At 42.8% G+C, this 19,139-nt stretch overlaps 1 protein-coding gene across 1 annotated transcript in view; it reads left to right on the forward strand.

Moving 5' to 3' along the window:
• The window catches only part of PPP1R1C (protein phosphatase 1, regulatory (inhibitor) subunit 1C), a 55,932-nt gene extending 38,547 nt beyond the window's left edge, over window positions 1–17,385 (forward strand). Inside the window, exon 5 of the mRNA XM_009885618.1 lies at window positions 17,297–17,385. Coding sequence (XP_009883920.1) covers window positions 17,297–17,385 — 89 coding nt within the window. The remainder of the gene's footprint in view (window positions 1–17,296) is intronic.
• The last annotated feature ends 1,754 nt before the right edge of the window (window positions 17,386–19,139 follow it).

Consider the following 19,139-nt stretch of genomic DNA (forward strand, 5'->3'; position numbering starts at 1 on the left):
ACCAAACAGACTGGATTAATTAAAAGTGAAAGCCGCACAGCACATGGAAGTGTGACAGAGAAACACCGCCTTGGATTTTTGGCTGACCAGCAAAGATTTTGCTCCTGTCTTCATTTTAAAAACTCTAAGTCTCTGGAAAGCTTTTTATCTGTACCCTAAAAATCTCAGGCTGCACAGAGTATTCAGCAAGAGATTTAAATTTGACACTAACAAATATTCTGCTGTGCCCCAGACCATGGAAAGAAATAATAGCCACAAAAAGAATAACAAAAAGTAAAAAATATGGAATATAAACCGAAAAGAATGCTTAGGGTGCCATACCAGACCTTGGGGTGAAACAGAAGAAGCTGTGAAACAGCAAAAGCCACTCAGGCGTTACATGCCGGACTTCATTCACCCCACCATGTGCTCAGGCTTCTGCCCCTGAGTATTCCAGCCTTCCCTCCTCTGTCAAGGATTCTCTCCCCTCAGGATGAGGCAGTAAGTTTTTTCTCTTCTGTTTGGGTTTCACAACCTCAGAAAAAATCCGTATGTCAGCCAAAATACAAAAAAGTAGAGCCACAGTGCAGTTGTCCAGGAAAAGGAGAGCAGCTGGACAATGCTGTCCATTAACATTGAAGTCAGATAAGAATGCCTAAAGAAAACTGAAATACAGCTGCTTGGAAATGGCTCGTGAAGTTGTTGAGATGAAAATGTTTCGTAAGGCATCTTCAGTGAGGTTTTGAATGCAAAAAACTTAATGTCCTTTGTGTTTTGAACAAACTAATTTTCTTATAGCATGTCTAGATTTTTATGTTCAACAAACCAAGAAAAATTAAATGTTTCAGTATTGCTAATATTAAATGTTTTGGTGAAATGTTTTTTCGTTTTTTTCCTCATAAAGGAAATTGTGAATTTGCAGGGTTTTTCCAATCACAAGCAAACAAATATTGTAAGGCTCCAAACAAGTGCAACTATTCAGCTGTTGAAGTCTACTACTGTCATTTTTATAAATGCTCTGGCCTGATTCCATCCTTCTTAAACGAAATCAGGCGTGGAGTTACCCTGGGCTTGTTACAGGCTGCCAAGTGAAGAACCAAGTCCTGGAAGTCTCTCTCTCAGCTGACCGTATAAGGAATCACAGGCAACTGCCTTCATTATTTAGGTACCTAAAGGTCGGTGGGTATCTGTGCTTAGCTACAAACCCAGGCTGCCCTTGGACATCCCACAGGGACAGTTCTTGTGTAGCCACAGCAGTGAGCAGGAAAGAAGGCAAATAAAGCCCTAGGAAGTGGAGGTAAAGCAAGGAAGGTTTTGACCATGTTACCTTTTTACAAGATTTATCATTATTACAACAAGGAGGAGAGTCCCATATTTTTGCACTTAAAAAAAAAAAAAAAAGGAAACGAAATCTCCTCAATGTTTAACAAAGAATTCTGTGTCGGGCAAAAACCTTTGCAGCATGGCCAAAACTAGGGAGACAGTGGTGGCACTGGCCCTGTGTCACTAAGGGTGAGCATTTCCAATTCTAGCAAAAGGGGCCATAACTAAAATCTTGGTGAAATCTGACCCCAGAATCTTTCTACATCTAATCTGTGACTGGACCTAAATTTAACTGCTGGTCCTTGTATGATAACCCAATTACATCTGCTGGGTACCGGGGTGTCCTGGTTCCGGCAGGGATGGGGTTAATCTCCCCGGGAGCCGGCAGGGGGCGGGTATTCCCTCCCACGTGAGCCATGCCCGGGCTATAAGAGGCGCTAGCCGGGGCAAGGAGAGCAGTCGGGGGTGGGCTGCGGCGGCGCCGGTCCGGGCCCGGCGGTACTGTAATCGCGTTTTCATCTTTCCTTTTGCTGTTCTGTTAAATTGCATTCTTTTAACCCTCGAGTTTTGCCCTGACGGTTTCTTTTTTCCACGACTGTGGGAGTTGTGCGAGCGGCTGCCTGGTTCTTTGTTGCTGCCTGAGGCCAAACCATGACACTGGGGCAGTGAATCTGGATGTGGTCTTATATGTCTCCTATCTCCTCAAGTCTAATGTGGTGTTCGGTACTGCAGAAGTACCTGTGTCCCCTTAGTCCTTATATACTACTTTTTAAGCTTGCCTTTTATCATTAACAGAATTCTATACGTAAATAAACTTTTCTTCCTACATAGGTTAGTTAAGTTTTGCAGAGAAACTTTCTGGGTAAACCTTACCTGCCCAATGGGGTGTGATCTGCGGCTGTATCGCAGTGCAAAGTCTTGCCTGGGCAGTACAAACAGAGCTGATCAGGACGAGAATCCTACTCACATGATTGAAGTTTACATCTATAAATGGCCCTGGGATTAAAAAAACCCTTCCTTGCCATCCAGAGACCCAACCAAACACAAACATATGGTGAGGTAAATATTTGTTTACACAAAGGGAATGCAGCTATTCTCTTTTATTTATGTACATTTATTTTTGACATTGCTGTTTATTTGGTTTGGTTTTTTTTTTTCTAAAGGAAATCTATAAAATCATCTTCTCAGGAAAAGGGTCAAGCTGGGGAGTGAAAAGGTGGTTGTTATTGTTATCAGTGGTTCTGCCACCCATCGAGAGGTTATTTTGCTGCATAAGATTGCATTCCTCTGCTTTACTATGTGAAGCTTATATCACCTATTTCTTTTTATTTGGGAGAAAACTACTGTCAGCAAAGGATAGATAAAAATGCTACACTTTTTTCTTATTGCTCAGAAGTTTGTAGTTAAGCAGCAGTTTCCTTTTTCACTTTGCTTCTGTCGTGTGTGCTGGCAGAACAGCAGTGTGCCGCGGTTTTGCCCTGCTCTGGACCAACTGCCACAGCCCTCCCCAGTGTCAAAGGCACCGCCAGTGCCACAGGATACCTTCGTTGCAGATTTTTCAGCAGAGGTGTACTGCTTTATCTGTCCCCACCATAAATAGATCTCTGCCAGACAATACTTTTTTAAAAAAAAAAAAAACCTAATGGAAATTGCCATTCAAATGAAAGCGATTTTATTTGAAGTTAAAGTATATGTTATGAAAAAAAAGCCATGCAACTATTCTGTCATGGCATACTTTTCCATACCATGGCAACCATAATTGCCTCACATCCCAACTGGGTGCAAGTCTCAGCCCACCTAACATCCAAACAGCTCAGACTCCTTCAGTTCATGTTCTCTAACACAGCATTTTCCCCAAAAATTAATTGCTGAAGTAAAATCCCTTAGAAATACTTACACATTTGCTCTGAAGACTGGTTTGTGCAGCCTCAACAGCAGTTTTGGAGAAGGATGCATTTCTAGTTTTCATTAGAAAAGATAAAAGCTTGAATAACTGTGCTGTATTACAAGAAGCGGCCAGGAGAGCAGGTCAGAGATTTCCCATTAAGAACTAGTGATGGAAAAATTTAGAAGAGAGAAAATGTTCTTGGTTGCCACTCTTGGCAGGAATAGATCAGAGATAATTAATTGGTGGACAACAGGATGACCATGAGCCAGCAATGTGCCCTGGCGGCCAAGAAGGCGAATGGCATCCTGGGGTGCATCAAGAAGAGTGTGGCCAGCAGGTCGAGGGAGGTCATCCTCCCCCTCTACTCTGCCCTGGTGAGACCGCATCTGGAGTACTGTGTCCAGTTCTGGGCTCCCCAGTTCAAGAAAGACAGGGAACTGCTGGAGAGGGTCCAGCAAAGGGCAACAAAGATGATTAGGGGACTGGAGCACCTTTCTTATGAGGAAAGGCTGAGGGACTTGGGTCTCTTTAGTCTAGAGAAAAGAAGATTGAGGGGGGATCTTATTAATACATACAAATACTTAATGGGAGGATGCCAGGGGGATGGGAGCAGTCTTTTTTCAGTGGCACCCAGTGATAGGACGAGGGGTAATGGGCATAAACTTGAACATAGGAAGTTCCATCTTAACATGAGAAGGAACTTCTTTACTTTGAGGGTAGTGGAGCACTGGAACAGGCTGCCCAGAGAGGTGGTGGAGTCTCCCACTCTGGAGACATTCAAAACCCGCCTGGACGCTGTAAATAGGTATGAGACTCAATTTGCTTTCTCACATATAAATCTCCATTTATTATAGTAACATATTGGGAGCAGAACTCTTTTTTTATCCTCAGCAAAAAGGAATAGCGCCTGTGAACAAAGCATTTATTCCTAGAGACAAGAGGAGGATCACTTTTGTAAATGTTCATTGATCGTAAGGCTAGGAAAGGACCATTATTTGTATATAATTGTATCTCTGGCATAAAGCACACCCTTCAACTTAATTCTACACTTGATCCATAGTTTATGTTGAATGATGGCATATATTTTAGAATACAGAAGTTAAGAGTTCTTATGAAAGTTAAGATTTATCTAATTATCCTTAACCTTTCCCTTCCTTTGCTTACAGCAGGTGGGACAATAACGTTGTTTTATTTTGTACATAGCAGACTACATAACTAAAACTTGTCTTGTCCCTACCTCCAAACAGACTTACATGCTGCAGTCAAAATATTGAGCATAGTGTCATATTGTCTTGAGCATCAGCTTTCCCAAGTCTTGACTGATGTGATTTTCTAGCTGTAAAACCTATTCCCTGCTTTTTTCCTCACAGCTTATTTTAAGGTAGTCAGCCTACAGAGTGTCTCAAACTGGAAAGATAAACTATCCCGGAGCAGCACGTGGTGAATTATGAGAATGACAGAAGTTGCCTGGGAAAATGTAAGACGTTTTAACTTAAAGAAGCCATGCTTTGAAAATGCTACTGATAAACTTTTAAGGCCAGGGAGTTCTAATATGTATTTTGTGACAGTAGCAGAGCTATTGGCTTCTGTTATTATGAGGCAGCTGATTCAGGTTTGAAAATGTGGCCCTTTATTTGATGGTATTACTGTAATCCTTTGACATAAGGGAACAAATCTGCCAGTCCCATGATTTTGATCTACTCTTAGACAGAGAGCTGCCTGGCTGGAAGGGGTACTGGTGTTAAAAGTGAGGGTTTAGCAATTCCAGCAAATAAACACATTGCCAGTAAAACTTGGCATCCTTGACGGCTGCTTTCTGGGGGTGATTCTGACCTTTTAACGAGCTTCCCAAGACCCGTCAGAGCACAGCACCTTTGAGGATCTGCCTGTGCTGGTTAAAAATTCAAGCACACTTATCATCAGCTCTCAGCCTGTCTCTGAACTATGAAAAATTGGGATGAAAAAATGTCAGCTGGAAAACGTCAGTCCTCTCCCTGTTGCAGCCTCCAGCTGCCCAGCCAGACCAGCACACGCAGCCGTGCAGGAGCGGAGCCTTGCGGTACTGTCTGCCTTCATGACCAATGTGGAAGTCGTCTCTGCATGTTTTTCTGCTCAAGTTGTTGTTGAGGTATTTGACCAAGAGCCATCCTCCACAGAATCGGCTAAGAAAGGTTTTCTGGCTTTCCAAAGAGTAATTAGTGTTGGGCTGAGATTGTTACAGGCTGAAACATCCACTTAGCTGACTGCAGGGGCTTCTGCTGTTCATTTGAACTCTGAAGACTGGCTGACTTCTGCAGTCTGAGAGTTAGCGAGGGAAGGAAGGAACCAGCAAAATGAGATGTTTACATACTAGCAGAAGCTGCCTGGGGTGACAAAAGCCTCTCTGTTTACTCTTTTGGCTACCGTAAGTGGGAGATGCAGTCCCTTCAGCCACAGCGAAGCTGACCTCTGTCTCCGGTGCATGTTCTGGCCAGCCTGTGGAGGACTGACAAAAGCCTTTCTGTGCTGAAGCTGCTCCTTCATGCTCATCTTATGGAGCCAGTGCTGCTTCAAGTGACTTCTGAGAGGGAAAAATGAAGTAGAAAGTGCTGTGTGAGAGAACAAAATGGAAAGCAGCCAGACATTTGGAACATGAGTTTATCCGATTTCATACGGTCTTCATTGTCGTAGTTTAACACCAAGTCTTTTGACTGTGGAGAAAGTAGCACGAGCCCCAAAATTTGCCATTTAAAAGGCTCGCCATGAAGACTGACTGTTGTACAGCTGGAGCTAAGAGACGAGTTAGTAACAACTTTCAGACATTTACAAAATTAGTCAATCCTCGTTGCTTGGTATCCGAATGATCATTCACAAACATTTAGGAGGCCATGGTGACCTGCTGGATATGCCAATGATCTGATCTGCTCCAGATCAGATATGTGACCTTCATAAACTCGTCAGAATTACGAGTGCTTCAGATCATTTGTTTTGATTTAGTCATCAGCGCTTTTGAAAGAGATGCACATTAGAGGAAAAAAGAAAAAAGAGATGAAATTGCATGACTGAATAATATCTTGGCCTCACAATCATAGCAGACGTGAGAATTTTTTTCTCCTCCTCAGTCTGCACTTAGGTATAAAATAATGTAGCACACAAGTTTTGTTGCTGATTTATAGCTTGCTAAAATATCAACATAGTCTAAGATGCCACACGTGTGGTTCAAACTCTTTTTATCCTAAACGTCGAAGGCCCACCATGGGTGCTGCCCTTTGAAAGCTCCATCAGCTGTAAAGGACAGAATGACAACCTGCCTTTGCTTTTCCTTGGATAATTTAAACAGGAGTTTGAGAACACCTAGTGTGCCAATTTTCTGTGTCACTTTGTTTATCTCATAGCTCAAACTTTAAAGCCACATACAATGTTAATTTATAGTATTTTACATACATTAATTATAAATAAACAGTATCTGTTTGAAGTTATTTCCTCTTTATAACTGGGAATTTAGATCAATTACAAAAGCTGACCCTTCTTTCTTTGGAAACAGTAAGGGAAAGTCTCATTAACTTCTGGAGGAGTGGAACCAAGCTCTGTGTAATAACAAATGACCTGGTTGTGGTCAGATTCATTGACCACAGGAGTAAGGGCAGACCTTTGCGTGTTGTTACCAAGCTTCAAGTGATTAGCTTTGTTGTGCTGTGAAACATTGGTTAACAAAGGCTTACAGGTACAAGTACAGTTCAGAGTCCTTTCAGGTAGTTCCACATAGCAGCATTTTTCAGTCTTTCTCAACAAAGAACAACCTAACTTTTAGGAAACTTCCAAACACTACACCAGACAGACTTGTTTACAGTTGCCCGTATCTATAAAGCAAAATTTTCCATGTCCATTTATTTTTGTTTTGTCTTCTCTCCCTCATATATTTTCTACTTTATCACTCACACATGGGGATTGTCAAGGTCAGGGTCTGCGTGTGGTTTTTTTTGCTGTCACTTCACAGATTACTTTTTGATGTTCTGTGGACTGCTGGTGGCTCAGGGACCACCCAAAAGAGTGGCTGCCTTGGGACACCCACAGGGGCAAAGGTGCCAGCGCTGCCACCCTCAGCGAGGCTGGGCCGCTGCTCTTGTGCTGGGTCTGCTTGGAAGCAGGGCTAACCTCCTACCACATGTGATCTGATGTGATTTATGAACATGAGCATCAGAAGAGGAAATAACTGCTGCCAGGTTGGCAGACCGAAGCCATTCTTGTAGGTGGGAATGAAGAAACACAAAGCAAGGTATGTGAAACGCATTTTCTGTTTGCGTACAAATACCAGTCACAGTCTAGCTCTTGGTTCATACTCGGCAACCCCCCACTGACTACTGTATTCTTCTCATTGTATTGATATTAACATAGCACCCAGGAACCCACACCAGGGATTAGGACTGTGCTGCATTGAATCTTGTTCAAACATTTAACAGAAGTCGGTTGTTGCACCGGGGAACTCCCAGCTGGGGTGCAGCAGTCAAACCCAGGAATGGCTACAGAGTGTTAGGGAGGAATGTGACAGTCTTTGTCTCAGCGTGCTGGCAACCGAAATGTTCTCAGGTTATTTCTCAAATACCATAACAGAGAGTTCTGAGGAGGATTTGGAAGTGGCCATGGAGCCTGATAGTTGTATCTCTCCAGTATTCAGCACAATGTGGGAGAAAGGATGAAAATGCACATTTAAAAGCCCAGCAAATGGAGCTGTATCAGTTCCTGATTTGAAATGAGAACAGGTGGTGCTTGTAATATGCAAAGAAACTTTATTTTCCTTGAAAGCATGAATAGTCACCACTGGTCTGAAAACTCTTGGAAGGAATCAGTGGAGGGCACTCAAGAGGGAAAGTGAGTTGCTCAGTGGTGGCATAGGAAGTGATCAGGGAAATGTTTCAGGTGATTGTAACTGCAGAACATGGATTGCAGGAGCAAAGGTACATTTATAAAACCTAGAGAAGGAGATGTGGTAGTAGTGAAGACCTCAGGATAAGGAGAGTTTCCATGACTGTTTTCATTGGATAAGTGGTAAATACCATATTGGACACATTAAGAAGGAAAAATGTACAAGACTTAGATGAAAATTGGATATGGTGACCTAGAGAAGAGCAGAGATCAGAAATGTGTAAGCCTGAATGTCAGGGAAAAAATGATGGTGTTGTCCATAGTAAATGAATTAATCATTTTGGAAAAGACTGCAGATCAAGAGCTTGATTTTGACCACTTTGAGATAATGGATTAGACTTCTGCAAGCTTGTGCCAAATATGCACTCTAGAGTTTTAATTTGGACAGGAGGAACAAACTCTCTTCATCAGAGCCTTTATAAACGTGTTTGTTATTTCTGTATTTGAGAAAAATACTGTGGAAGATAGGGAATACAGTAAGAGTAGAATAAAATTTGCAGCCTTTGCCACCCATCCTCAGAGGATGGAGCGAGGGGAAAAACCTTCAGAGAGTGGCAAAGGAAAAAGTGTTACAAACAGTGGAAGAAGAACCAGGGCAAAAAGTATCAGAGGTGTATCAAGGTGGAAAAGATGAAAACAGAGATCACAATGACTTCTGCCAGAAAGCTTTCAGGCTCAGTGCAAGGGCAACTTGATCAAAGAAGTGAAGGATGTAGTGACAGGGAAAAAAAAAAAAAGGAAAATAAAAAAGGTAAGGTGCAGAGAGTGAGCATTATTTTTGGTGAGCTGTATGGTAGAAGGAAGTGTTGGGCAGCAGCTGGGGAGGCAAGTAGGATTAAGGGTGGGGTTAATGTTTTTTAAGGGGTTACTTACAAAAGCCTATGCACTGAACTCTGACCTGTATGCAAGGAGAGCTTATCTAAACAAACCAATTAAGTAAAAATGGATTAAAGGTTTCAGGAACTGATTGTACAGATGAGGGAGGTAGATAGCAGGTCATTTACACAAAGAGGAAACGAGAAAGCTCAAAATAGGCATTTGGGAAACGACAGCATTTTCCTTACTGGTTTACTGTCCTGCTTTTGCATGGAGTATATACCCTTCTGTATTTCAGCTGTTTAAAACAAATAAAAAACCAAACAAACAATATGTAGGAATTTTTCTTTTTTTTTTTTCTGGCCAAACAACTGAATTTTTGATCAAGAAGGTCAAAGTACCTAAGATGTGTGTGTCCAGTACGTGTGCAGGGGGTAAGCTTTGAGTTTTTCCATGACCAGTAATGACAGCTGTATTTCTGACACCTTCATCAAATGGGAAGGAGGGAAGACAAAACATGTGTTTCTTACTTCTAAATAAATTTGGCAGTGTAGCTGACAATGAACATTTGAAGATGACTAAACCTGCTTTTTCTAAACTTTTATGAAGTCGGAAATGCTGAGAATGGAGGCAGGTTAAGCTGTATTCTGTTGAACTGATGAAAATCATAGAGGGGAAAAATAGAGGGGCTGGGTCGAGTGCTCGGCTGAGCTGAGCCACAGTGCCTGTCGCAAGCAGAGTCTCACTGCTCTCCCGTTGGCACTGACCGGCAGAAGGGAGGACTTTTCCTCACATGGAGCACCTCACGCTTCTGGAAACATCTGGCAAAACATCTTGTGAAGTGTTGAGAGCCTGTGTTACTTCCATTGTATGGATGACTAGCTGAGCAAGAAAGCCATCTCTTTTGTAACAGTAGTGCGTAGGCTTTGTTTTTATTACTGCAGTATATAGTTTTAAAATCTGTTAAATCTGCAGGCAGAGGGCATATTCTTTTAACTACAATGATAGTCAGGAGTCCTCAGGCACCATGCACCAGTCGAGAGTGACTGAGACACATGATCCAGCCCTGAAACCCCAGCAGAAATCTGCACCATTTTGGCAACGGGCACTAGGTGTGCCAGGACTCGATCTGCAGGACAGCCCGCTCCTATGCCTCCCTCTCAGGAAATGAAATTATTTTCTTTGATGTTTCTACGCACTGGGCCACGGCTGGGCTGTGGTTTCTATGTGAGGTTTTGTCTGTAGATATATCTGTCATATGTGAGAGGTGTCCCACCTTCCTTGATTTTGCAAATACAGTGGCACTTGGTCGGATGTAAGCCCTTAATCCCGTTGTTTTCATCCCTTGTATTTGGGAAAAAATATATAGCTTACATATATTTAGTTCACATATATGTATATATTGATCACAATGGGCCACATAACCTAATTATGAGTTTGTGTGTTTCCCGAAATCAGTACTGAAATGCTGATTTAGTCTGGCCCCTTGATTTTAAGGAGTGAAAAAAGACCTTTTCCCTGACATCAGTCTGACTGGTGCAACTAGGCACTTCATCTCTGTTCCAGGGAAAGGAGGCCTTTGAATCTCCCACCTGGCTCAAAACATAGCCTTCAGTCACACAGTTAATGTTAATATACTTTTATAAACTCTAAGATGGATTTACTGAGTTTTGGTTTTGTAAAATCGTACAGTCACTTGGGTTGCAAGGAACCTTGGGAAAGCACGCAGTCCAACCCGATGCACGAAGCAGAATCAGCACCAAATTTTGCTCAAGGCTTTGTCTAGTCCAGTACTGAAAGCCTCCTAGGAGAGAAACCTTACAGAATCTCCGGGAAACCACGCCGGTGTTTAAATATAGTCAGTGAAATAATTTCTTCCTTATATACAGTCAGAATATACTCTCTTCCAATTAATGACCAGACATCTCCAACTTCTGGGTAGCCTCCCCATAAGTACAGGCAGGCTGCTGTTAGGTGCCCCAAAGTTGCCTCTTCTCCTGGTTGAGCAAGCCCAGGTCCCTCAGCCTTTCTTCACAGGTCATGCACTTCCATCCCCTGACCAACTTGGTGTCCTCCACTGGATTTGAACACGTCTATTGTCATCTTCTACGTGGGGGACAAATACAGTATTGCAGGCACAGCCTAATGCATGGTGAGTTATTGAGGCTCTCTCTTGGTTTCTACAACCCTTCAAAGACGACAGAGAACGGCCTCACACTGACACCAGCTAGTCCTTCTGCATACTTGCGTGCAGCTCATCAGCCCCATGGACATCTGTGGGTCAAGATTTCTCAAGAGATTGCTGACTCAACCTTTCCTCTCCTCCTTGGACTTTGTCTGTGGGCACAAAGGCCTGGTAGACCTTCTCAGTCCAGAGCAAGGCAAAGAAGGTACTAAGCACCTCAATCTTGTCTATGTCTAGATTACTCATCTCACTCAGCTACAGGCCCACATCTTCCTTGTTTTTCTTTTACTGTGAAGGTAGGAGAAGAAACTCTTCCTGTAGCCCCTGACAACCTTTGCTAGTTTCAACTCAAGCTGAACTTGAGCTTTCCTAACACCATCCCTGTATTGTGGGCCTGTATTTTTCTCTATATTCCTCATTTTTACCTTAGCTTCACTTTCATCCACTATATGCATCATCTTTTTGGCATTGGAGCTCAGTCATGGGGTCCTTGCTTAGCCAAGGTGGTCTTCTGATACAGCTACTTGTTCTCCTGTATCAGTATAGGCCCCTCCTGTGCTTGGAGAAGGCTGCCCCTGAAGCCCTGCCAGCTCTTCTGGTCTCTGTCACCTTCACAACCGCCTCCCACTGCTTCTAACTTAGCCAAAGGCCTGTGGTGAATGCTGTTTTTCATGACACTAGTTTCGGTCTCTTTCTCTGTTGTTTTTTTAATTCAAAAATTCATTTCAGTTGGGGAAAAAAAAATGAGGAAGGAGTTTCAGAGAAGTCAAAACATGTTTGACTGTTAAATTCAGAACAAAATGTTCCATAAAAGAGAAAAGTTCTTTTTCCTGTTTAGTGGCATGAATGCAAGATTTTTTGTTTTGGTATTCTCATTTTTGCTGAGGGAACCAGAACGTATTTCATTTAGGATTGGCATAAAGTAGACATTTTTATTTGGCCATTATCCTCTTTGGCCAGGTTTGTTTGCTTGATAATTTCAAAGTGATTTGAATTCTGAAACGCTGAAAATCAGGCTGCTTTGACTGTGGGTCAGCTTTGCCTTTCACTGCTTTCTGAAAATCTGGAAATGTGTTTTTGATAGCGAGAGGATCAGCTCTAAATCATAAAACTAAATAACCCTTCAAACTTTAGGGAATTCAAATTGCCAACCAGACTTCAATCCCGAGTTTGGTAAATGTCAACACTGTTCCTTGGGCAGTGAAGCAGGGTGAAGGAAGAAGTGTTAAATAGGATGGGGAGCTGCCTTAATTGCTTAAGATGGGGAGCTGCCTTAATTACTTGAATCAATTTTTTATTTTTTTTCCAGGAGATATTTAATTCAGGAACACTTGGTTATTTCATATCTTGTGACACTGCTTAGCCTTCTAATCTGGTGCTTTGGTCAGATGGAGAGAAGCAAAAAGACAGCTGTTGATTAAACAGCATAGATGTTATTATGTGACTGCAAAATGCCAGAAAGTTGCCCCATTTGCACTCATAATTTATAAGTAATCTAGAAATACGCTTTGAGGCAGTGACTTCGTCTAAAAAGAATTACCAGTTCAGAGTGTATTAGAGTACGGCTGCTGCATATGGCTTGGCATTAAGGATTTCTTCATCAGCATTAATTGGATTGAATTACCTGCAGTGAAATATGAGCCCTTTGAGGAAAAACAATTCTTGTCCTGCTGGCTTTAAAAGCATAAAAGGGAGTGCAGGCGGGGGGAAAGGGAAAAAGGCAACAAGAGGCAGTGCTCAGTTTAAGGCAGAATAAGAGTGAGTTTGAACACACTGTGGGTATGAAATCATTGTCAGCGAGCGATGAGAAGGGGCGGCCTTTGGGCTGGAAGGGTTTTTTTTCTGTCAGACCTCCCAGACGAAGAGGAAAGCCCCAGGCAGAGCGTGAGGCTGTGGTGTGGCAGTCGGGTCGGGCGCAGAGGGGACCGGAGACTGGTGGTGTCAGCAGGACGGCTCGGAGCCTGCAAGCCACCGCTGCGTACAAGGGGAGATCAGGGCAGGAAGACCCGGGCTGGGGGCCAGAGCAGGGACAGGAACAAAACAGCATCAGGACAGTGCTGGCACATTGCTGCAGGAGGGTGAGGGTGCCCCCAAATTCAGAGTTACCCACTGCCTCACATAAGGGGCACTGATGAGACAGTGTGGCTCTGTGGATCAGCACAGTCCTCCCTATTTGGGACCTATATTATGAAGCTTGAGTAGTTTATGTGAAACTGGTAACATGATGTCATTTTTCTTGGATCTGCTGTATCTATGAACAACATCTTCTAAAATATCCCCCATATATCCCCCCAAATATCCTGGATTTGTTTGTTGTTTGGTTTTGTTTTTTTTCTATGAGTAAAATCTTAGAGTCTATATTTATTGCTCATCTTTACTACCATGCTTCACCAATGAATAGAAACAAACCCCAAACAACAGCGTTCTGGTGCCCCAGTATTACTATTTGAGAAAGCTAAGGGCATGAACTGTGTTACTGGTGTGTGAAGATTGAAAAGATGAGAAGGAAATATCCTTTCTAATAAATGAATGTTACCATAGTAGCAGCTGTAAAAATGGTTGGAGTGACCTGAGTAGTAAGTTTTCACTCAGACTTTAGCCAGAATGTAACCTCTCAGCAAACAGTTTAGATGTTGCTAAACAAAGACACTGGGTATGAATAGATCCAACAGGCACAAAAAAAAGTATCTCTGTCGATAGAGCTCCACCTCGCTACCTGCTTGTCACTTGCTTTGTATTGGCAAAGGGCAGGACACACAGCTTGAATAACCCCACTTGAGGGCCACTGTGACAACCTCTTCTCTTTAATTGTTTTAGCTGAGCGAGAGTTGTGGATGAATGTGTCGGTGTGCTCTGGGGCATGCCCAGCTCCGATGCCTTCTGACTACCCTTGGCAGCCACTGCAAGGTTAGGTGGCTAGTTACGCTTCCAGTCTAGGAATATGATTACTATCATTTAACTAAGTATTTTTATTACCACGGATTTTTTGCACTGTAAAAGGCTGACACTTTGTGCATGAAATATGTATCTCTTTTCAGGAAAGCCGACAGCCTTTTCTGTCACGCATGTTCGTATGTTACTGACAGGAATTTCATTACCTTTACGTTGATTTATAGAATCATCGAATCATAGAATTGTTTGGGTTGGAAGGGATCTTAAAGATCATCTAGTTCCAACCTGCCTGCCATGGGCAGGGACACCTTCCACTAGACCAGGTTGATCAAAGCCCTGTCCAACCTGGCCTTGAACACTTCCAGGAATGGAACTTCCACAACTTCTCTGGGCAACCTGTTCCAGTGTCTCACCACCCTCACAGTAAAGAATTTCTTCCTAATATCTAGTCTAAAACTTTAAGTTTAAAACTGTTACCCCTCGTCCTATTGCTACACTCCCTGGTAAAGAATCCCTCTCCATCTTTCCTGTAGGGCCCCTTTAGGTACTGGGAGGCCACTATAAGGTGTCCCCAGAGTCTTCTCTTCTCCAGGCCGAACAACACCAAATCTCTCAGCCTGTCTTCATAGGAGAGGTGCTCCAGCCCTCTGATCATCTTCATGGCCCTCCTCTGGTCCTGCTTCAACAGGTCCATGTCCTTCTTATGTTGAGGCCCCAGAGCTGGACACAGTAACTCCAGGTGGGGTCTCAGGAGGGCAGAGTAGAGGGGCAGAACCACCTCCCTCGACCTGCTGGCCACACTTATTTCGATGCAGCCCAGGATTCATGCTAACTCACTTCTTTGTGTAGCTAAGCATCTTATTTCATAATGCCACACATAGGGTTAGTTAATTCTGACAACTTGATGCTGTCAGAACATCTTGAGGCTTGTGTATAATGACATCGAGTCTTGTATACTTATTGGTCAGTGCAGGAAACCCTGTGAGTCTTTACTTCCAAATGACACTGTGGTATTAAATGACTGGCAGAGGTGAAGGCAGGCTGTAGAATGGAGGATATTAAAAATCATTAAATAAGACCGATAGTTGCCTGCTACTTGAAAATCAATGGGTAACACTCACTGATGTCATTTGTCTCCATTTTTTGCAGTTTTCACATTGAATACTGCAATTTAACCACATAGCCAAGTCTTAGTCCTACCAAAAATACCATTCCATGATATCACATGCCTTCTTTTCTGTCCATCTCCTTTTTGTCTTTGAGAAACTCCCTAAAAAACTACGCATTCTGGCTCCTAGCAATTCCTGTTTGAAGTACTGAATAGTAGCTATTAGAAAGGCACTGTGAATGTGCAAGAAATGCCTCTGTAAGTCCAGAGATAAACAGGAGACAAATTTGTCCTACAAATACAATATCATTTTGAGATGAACGTCCATTAAGTTAGGTGAAATCATATTTAAAGTATTTGTCTTACTAAAGGGCGTTGCTAAAGAGGCCACCTTGGTGGTAGCTGAGCACCCTAAGTGTTTCTTCATGTATCACGGTTACTTAATTGGAAATGGTTTGGTTATTGCAGGGCGCACTTACAAGAACTGTGGCTTGGAAGCATTAATTCATTTGCTTGTTTTATGTCTGAACAACAGTTTCCCAGGGAACCAAGTACTGTTGTTTGTGTGGAAAAAAAGAGAGAGGAGTCCAGAGCCCAGCACAGAGCAATGATGGGCTCCTGTTGGAAGGGGAGCTGGCTGCACTCCTGTTGTACAACCTGTTGTAAGATCCTGTTTTCAGCTATTTGTAACTTTGTTGAACTGGAATAACTTACGTTGAAATTTTTTTCAAGTGATGCATTTGGAAGAAACTATCTCATATTTTGGACTGGTGTGGAAATAAATAGTGAAGTGTAGGAACCTCCAAGTTAAGTGACGCTGGGGCCATGACTCTTGGACATACACCATCAATTCCTCTTACTCGTAGTTTGAGGTAATCTGGATCTTGCCCTGTATGCCTTAAGGGTGCATTCCTTTTTGAAAATTGTGCCTCTACAAGTGCTCTGACAGTGGGGTGTGTGATTATCCAGCTGTGGTTATCTAAAGCGGCTGGGGTGCAATTTCTCCTCAACAAACAGCGAAACTGATGCATAAGGGAAGATTATTTTTTTTTCTGACAATTAGAAATTCTAAGTAGAAATATGTATGATCTGTAATGAAACCAAAACTGTTTCCATGTTATGGCCATAATGATACCAGAAAACCTAATTCAGTCTTATGTTTTGTTGAAATAATGGATTTTTTGCTAACAGTTATGTTCCCACTACAATATTTTCCCAAAAAACTAGGAGAACCAGAAACTAACCTTCTGCATTTGCTGTTTTGATTTTTAGAAAATAACAACCCTTCATCTCTGTTCTCTCCTCTCTGTCATCTTTTTAGCTTGATTTTGCCTCCTGTGTTAACTTGAATTCTTCTGTCACATCAAGGAGGAGCTGAGGAGATGGGATTAGGCCCATTCATTGAGGCCTGCTTGCTTGCACTGAACAAGGGACAGGGAAAGTAACTTTGCAATTTGAGTAATTTTCATAGAATGTACTTCACTTGCTGGCTGAAACTGGCCAGCAGCAGGGACTTCACAACTTTCCTCAAACCTAAACTTCCAAATATCCCATGATAGGTATTTATCCTTTTCATCCAGCCCCATGTGGTATCTGGAGGTCAACAGAATACATTCTCCATGTGAGAAATGGTCCAATCTTGTCATGGTGTTGTGTGATGCACTCTTTGCATCAGGACAGCTCTGCAGGTTGTGTGCAGTCTATGGGGACACACACTGGAGAAGACCTCTGGTGCATGTGGGAAGCTGTGACCATGAGGCACGGGGTCCGCGTGAGTGATGACCTTCAGATGATCAGTCTCAGAAGGAGGCTCAAGTTGAAATTCTGGTAGAATAATTCCCATGTCTACTGTCTGAGCCTTGAAAACTTTTAACCTGCTTGGCATGGAAAATACTAATCTCATCAAGGATTACCAAGGAAAAAAGAGAAGAGAATACTGTTCTGTTCTACAAGGCATATTTCAGCAGTTTTTTCAGTAAAACATGATAAATGTCGAAAGATCCTATATTCAAGGAAGAAAGTATTTCTCTTGGAAATTCACTGTAGTATTGTTTGAACTATGAGGTTCGTGAAAAAGGCAGTCAGTATGGGCATTAAAAAACTGGCCGTTAGTTTGTTCGTTTGTTTTGTTCGTTTCTTCTTTCAGGAAAAAAATGTCTGACACGAGCTAACATAACTTTAACCATGACTTCTATATTTTCAGGGATTAAGCATCTGAAGACTCAGACTGATTCAGCGTTTCCAGAGGAAGAAGAGGGAGTCAGTGAAAGGGAAGAGGAGTGGGGCCATTAAGGAGCGCAGAGCTGCCTCGGGCCCTGTCACAGAAAGTAACCGAAGTGCGCGGCCGCGCGTGCGTCCGACCATTCGCCACTGCTTGTGTCCCCGCACCGCAGCGCTCGGCGTGCCGGTGGCGCCGGGGCTCCCTGGGGAGTGCCCTCGGCTGGGTTTTACAGCCGCCTGCAAATGTCTTCTGTGATCCTTATACCCGAAGATAAAACAGTTATTTTAAAGTCATTTTTCTTTCATTTTCTATGACTTAGAAATGTAATTTGCAAATGTGTTAGTGACCTGACATCAGTACTGCCAGAGCTTAACTACTGCGTGAGCTATACTCTAAGACCTGTTGTAAATAAAACTGATTTAAAAGCTACAAAATAAACAATATGTTCATTTAGACATGGTTGCATGTTGTACAGTGGGTTTGTCTAACATGCAGTGAAATGTTCATGTAAAATAATCCTTTCAGTTAAGAGCAGCTTTTTCCACTATTGTTAGAGTTACTTACATTAATGTAGATAGAAACAGAGTAAGCGGAGATGACACTCAGTCTAGTGAAGACAGATGCAAAGACGTTCCTCCTTGTGTTCCCTGGATATGCAACGCTTACAGTACTTGTCTTGCTTTTGGTCTGAGGCTGCCTGGTCACATCACCCGAAACGGCTTCTCCTTATGGAAGACCATTGCTGTCCGGAGGCATTAGAAAAAGTGTCGATATGGGGATCAGGGGAAACACAGGAGTGTGCGAGACTCGTGAGTAGGGTCCCATGCACCAGCTGAGCCAGGGGAAATGCCGATATTCACCTTTGTCACCTGCAGCAAGTCCAGGGTGAAGCCTTCTCTGAGGAAGAGGGCCAGACTACTCTGTCTTTGTCACAGTTTCAGCCAGTAAATGGCAGCATACCAAGCTGTGGTGATTCAGCTTGTGTCTGAGCCCCAGGGTTTTTGGTTCAAGTTTGGCATGCTTCATACCAACATTTTTCTTTGTTAGACCATGCAAACTCTATGGCATAAAGTGAAATAAAGTGGAGAAGGAAAACCATGCTTCTTCAAAGTCACGCTTGACAGATCATTTCCTTTTTTAAAAATGGCCACTTTTTATACCAGTTCACTGTCGTTTTGTATTAAATTTTGCCTTTGATACAACGTGTTACCCTCGGTTTAGCCTTCCCCTGCTTTAAGTCTCTTTTAAAGGGCTGAGCTAGCAAAAAAAACCCCAAACACCAAAAAAAGGAAAGGAAGCACATGAAAACACAGAGCCTTTTGTCTGTGCCTTGCATGGTGGTTTCACTCTCCATCTGAGCTCTTCCATGAAAACCTGCTGAGAATAGGATCTGTCAACAAGTGTTTCTTTATATTTGGGAGCCATCTTTTTGCCCTCCGTCTGTATCCCTGTATCTGCCTTCTTTGTTGCTGTTTTCTGTAGAAACACTGCAAACAGGATCCGCGACTCCAGCTCAGCATGGGTGTGCAAGACAGACTAAAAGAAGGACTCTTCAGCTGTACAGAAGCAGCTACGGAACTTAGGGGACTGAGGGCTTTTTATGCCACAAACAACAAAAAGAAGGAAGTGACCCTTCAGAAAACATTTGAATGGACCAAAGTTAATACAGGAACGGTAGCAAGAAGAGCTGGGCTCTGGTCCCACCTTTGCCACAGCTTTGCTTTCGCACAGCACCAGGCCCTTCATGTAGTCACTTGTCACCACTGTACTCCTAGTGGTGTTTCACTAGGAGTACAATCAGCCATCGGTGTTTCACCTCACACCA

The sequence above is a fragment of the Charadrius vociferus genome, unplaced genomic scaffold (assembly GCF_000708025.1).
Source record: "Charadrius vociferus isolate BGI_N301 unplaced genomic scaffold, ASM70802v2 scaffold315, whole genome shotgun sequence".
Taxonomy (NCBI): domain Eukaryota; kingdom Metazoa; phylum Chordata; class Aves; order Charadriiformes; family Charadriidae; genus Charadrius; species Charadrius vociferus.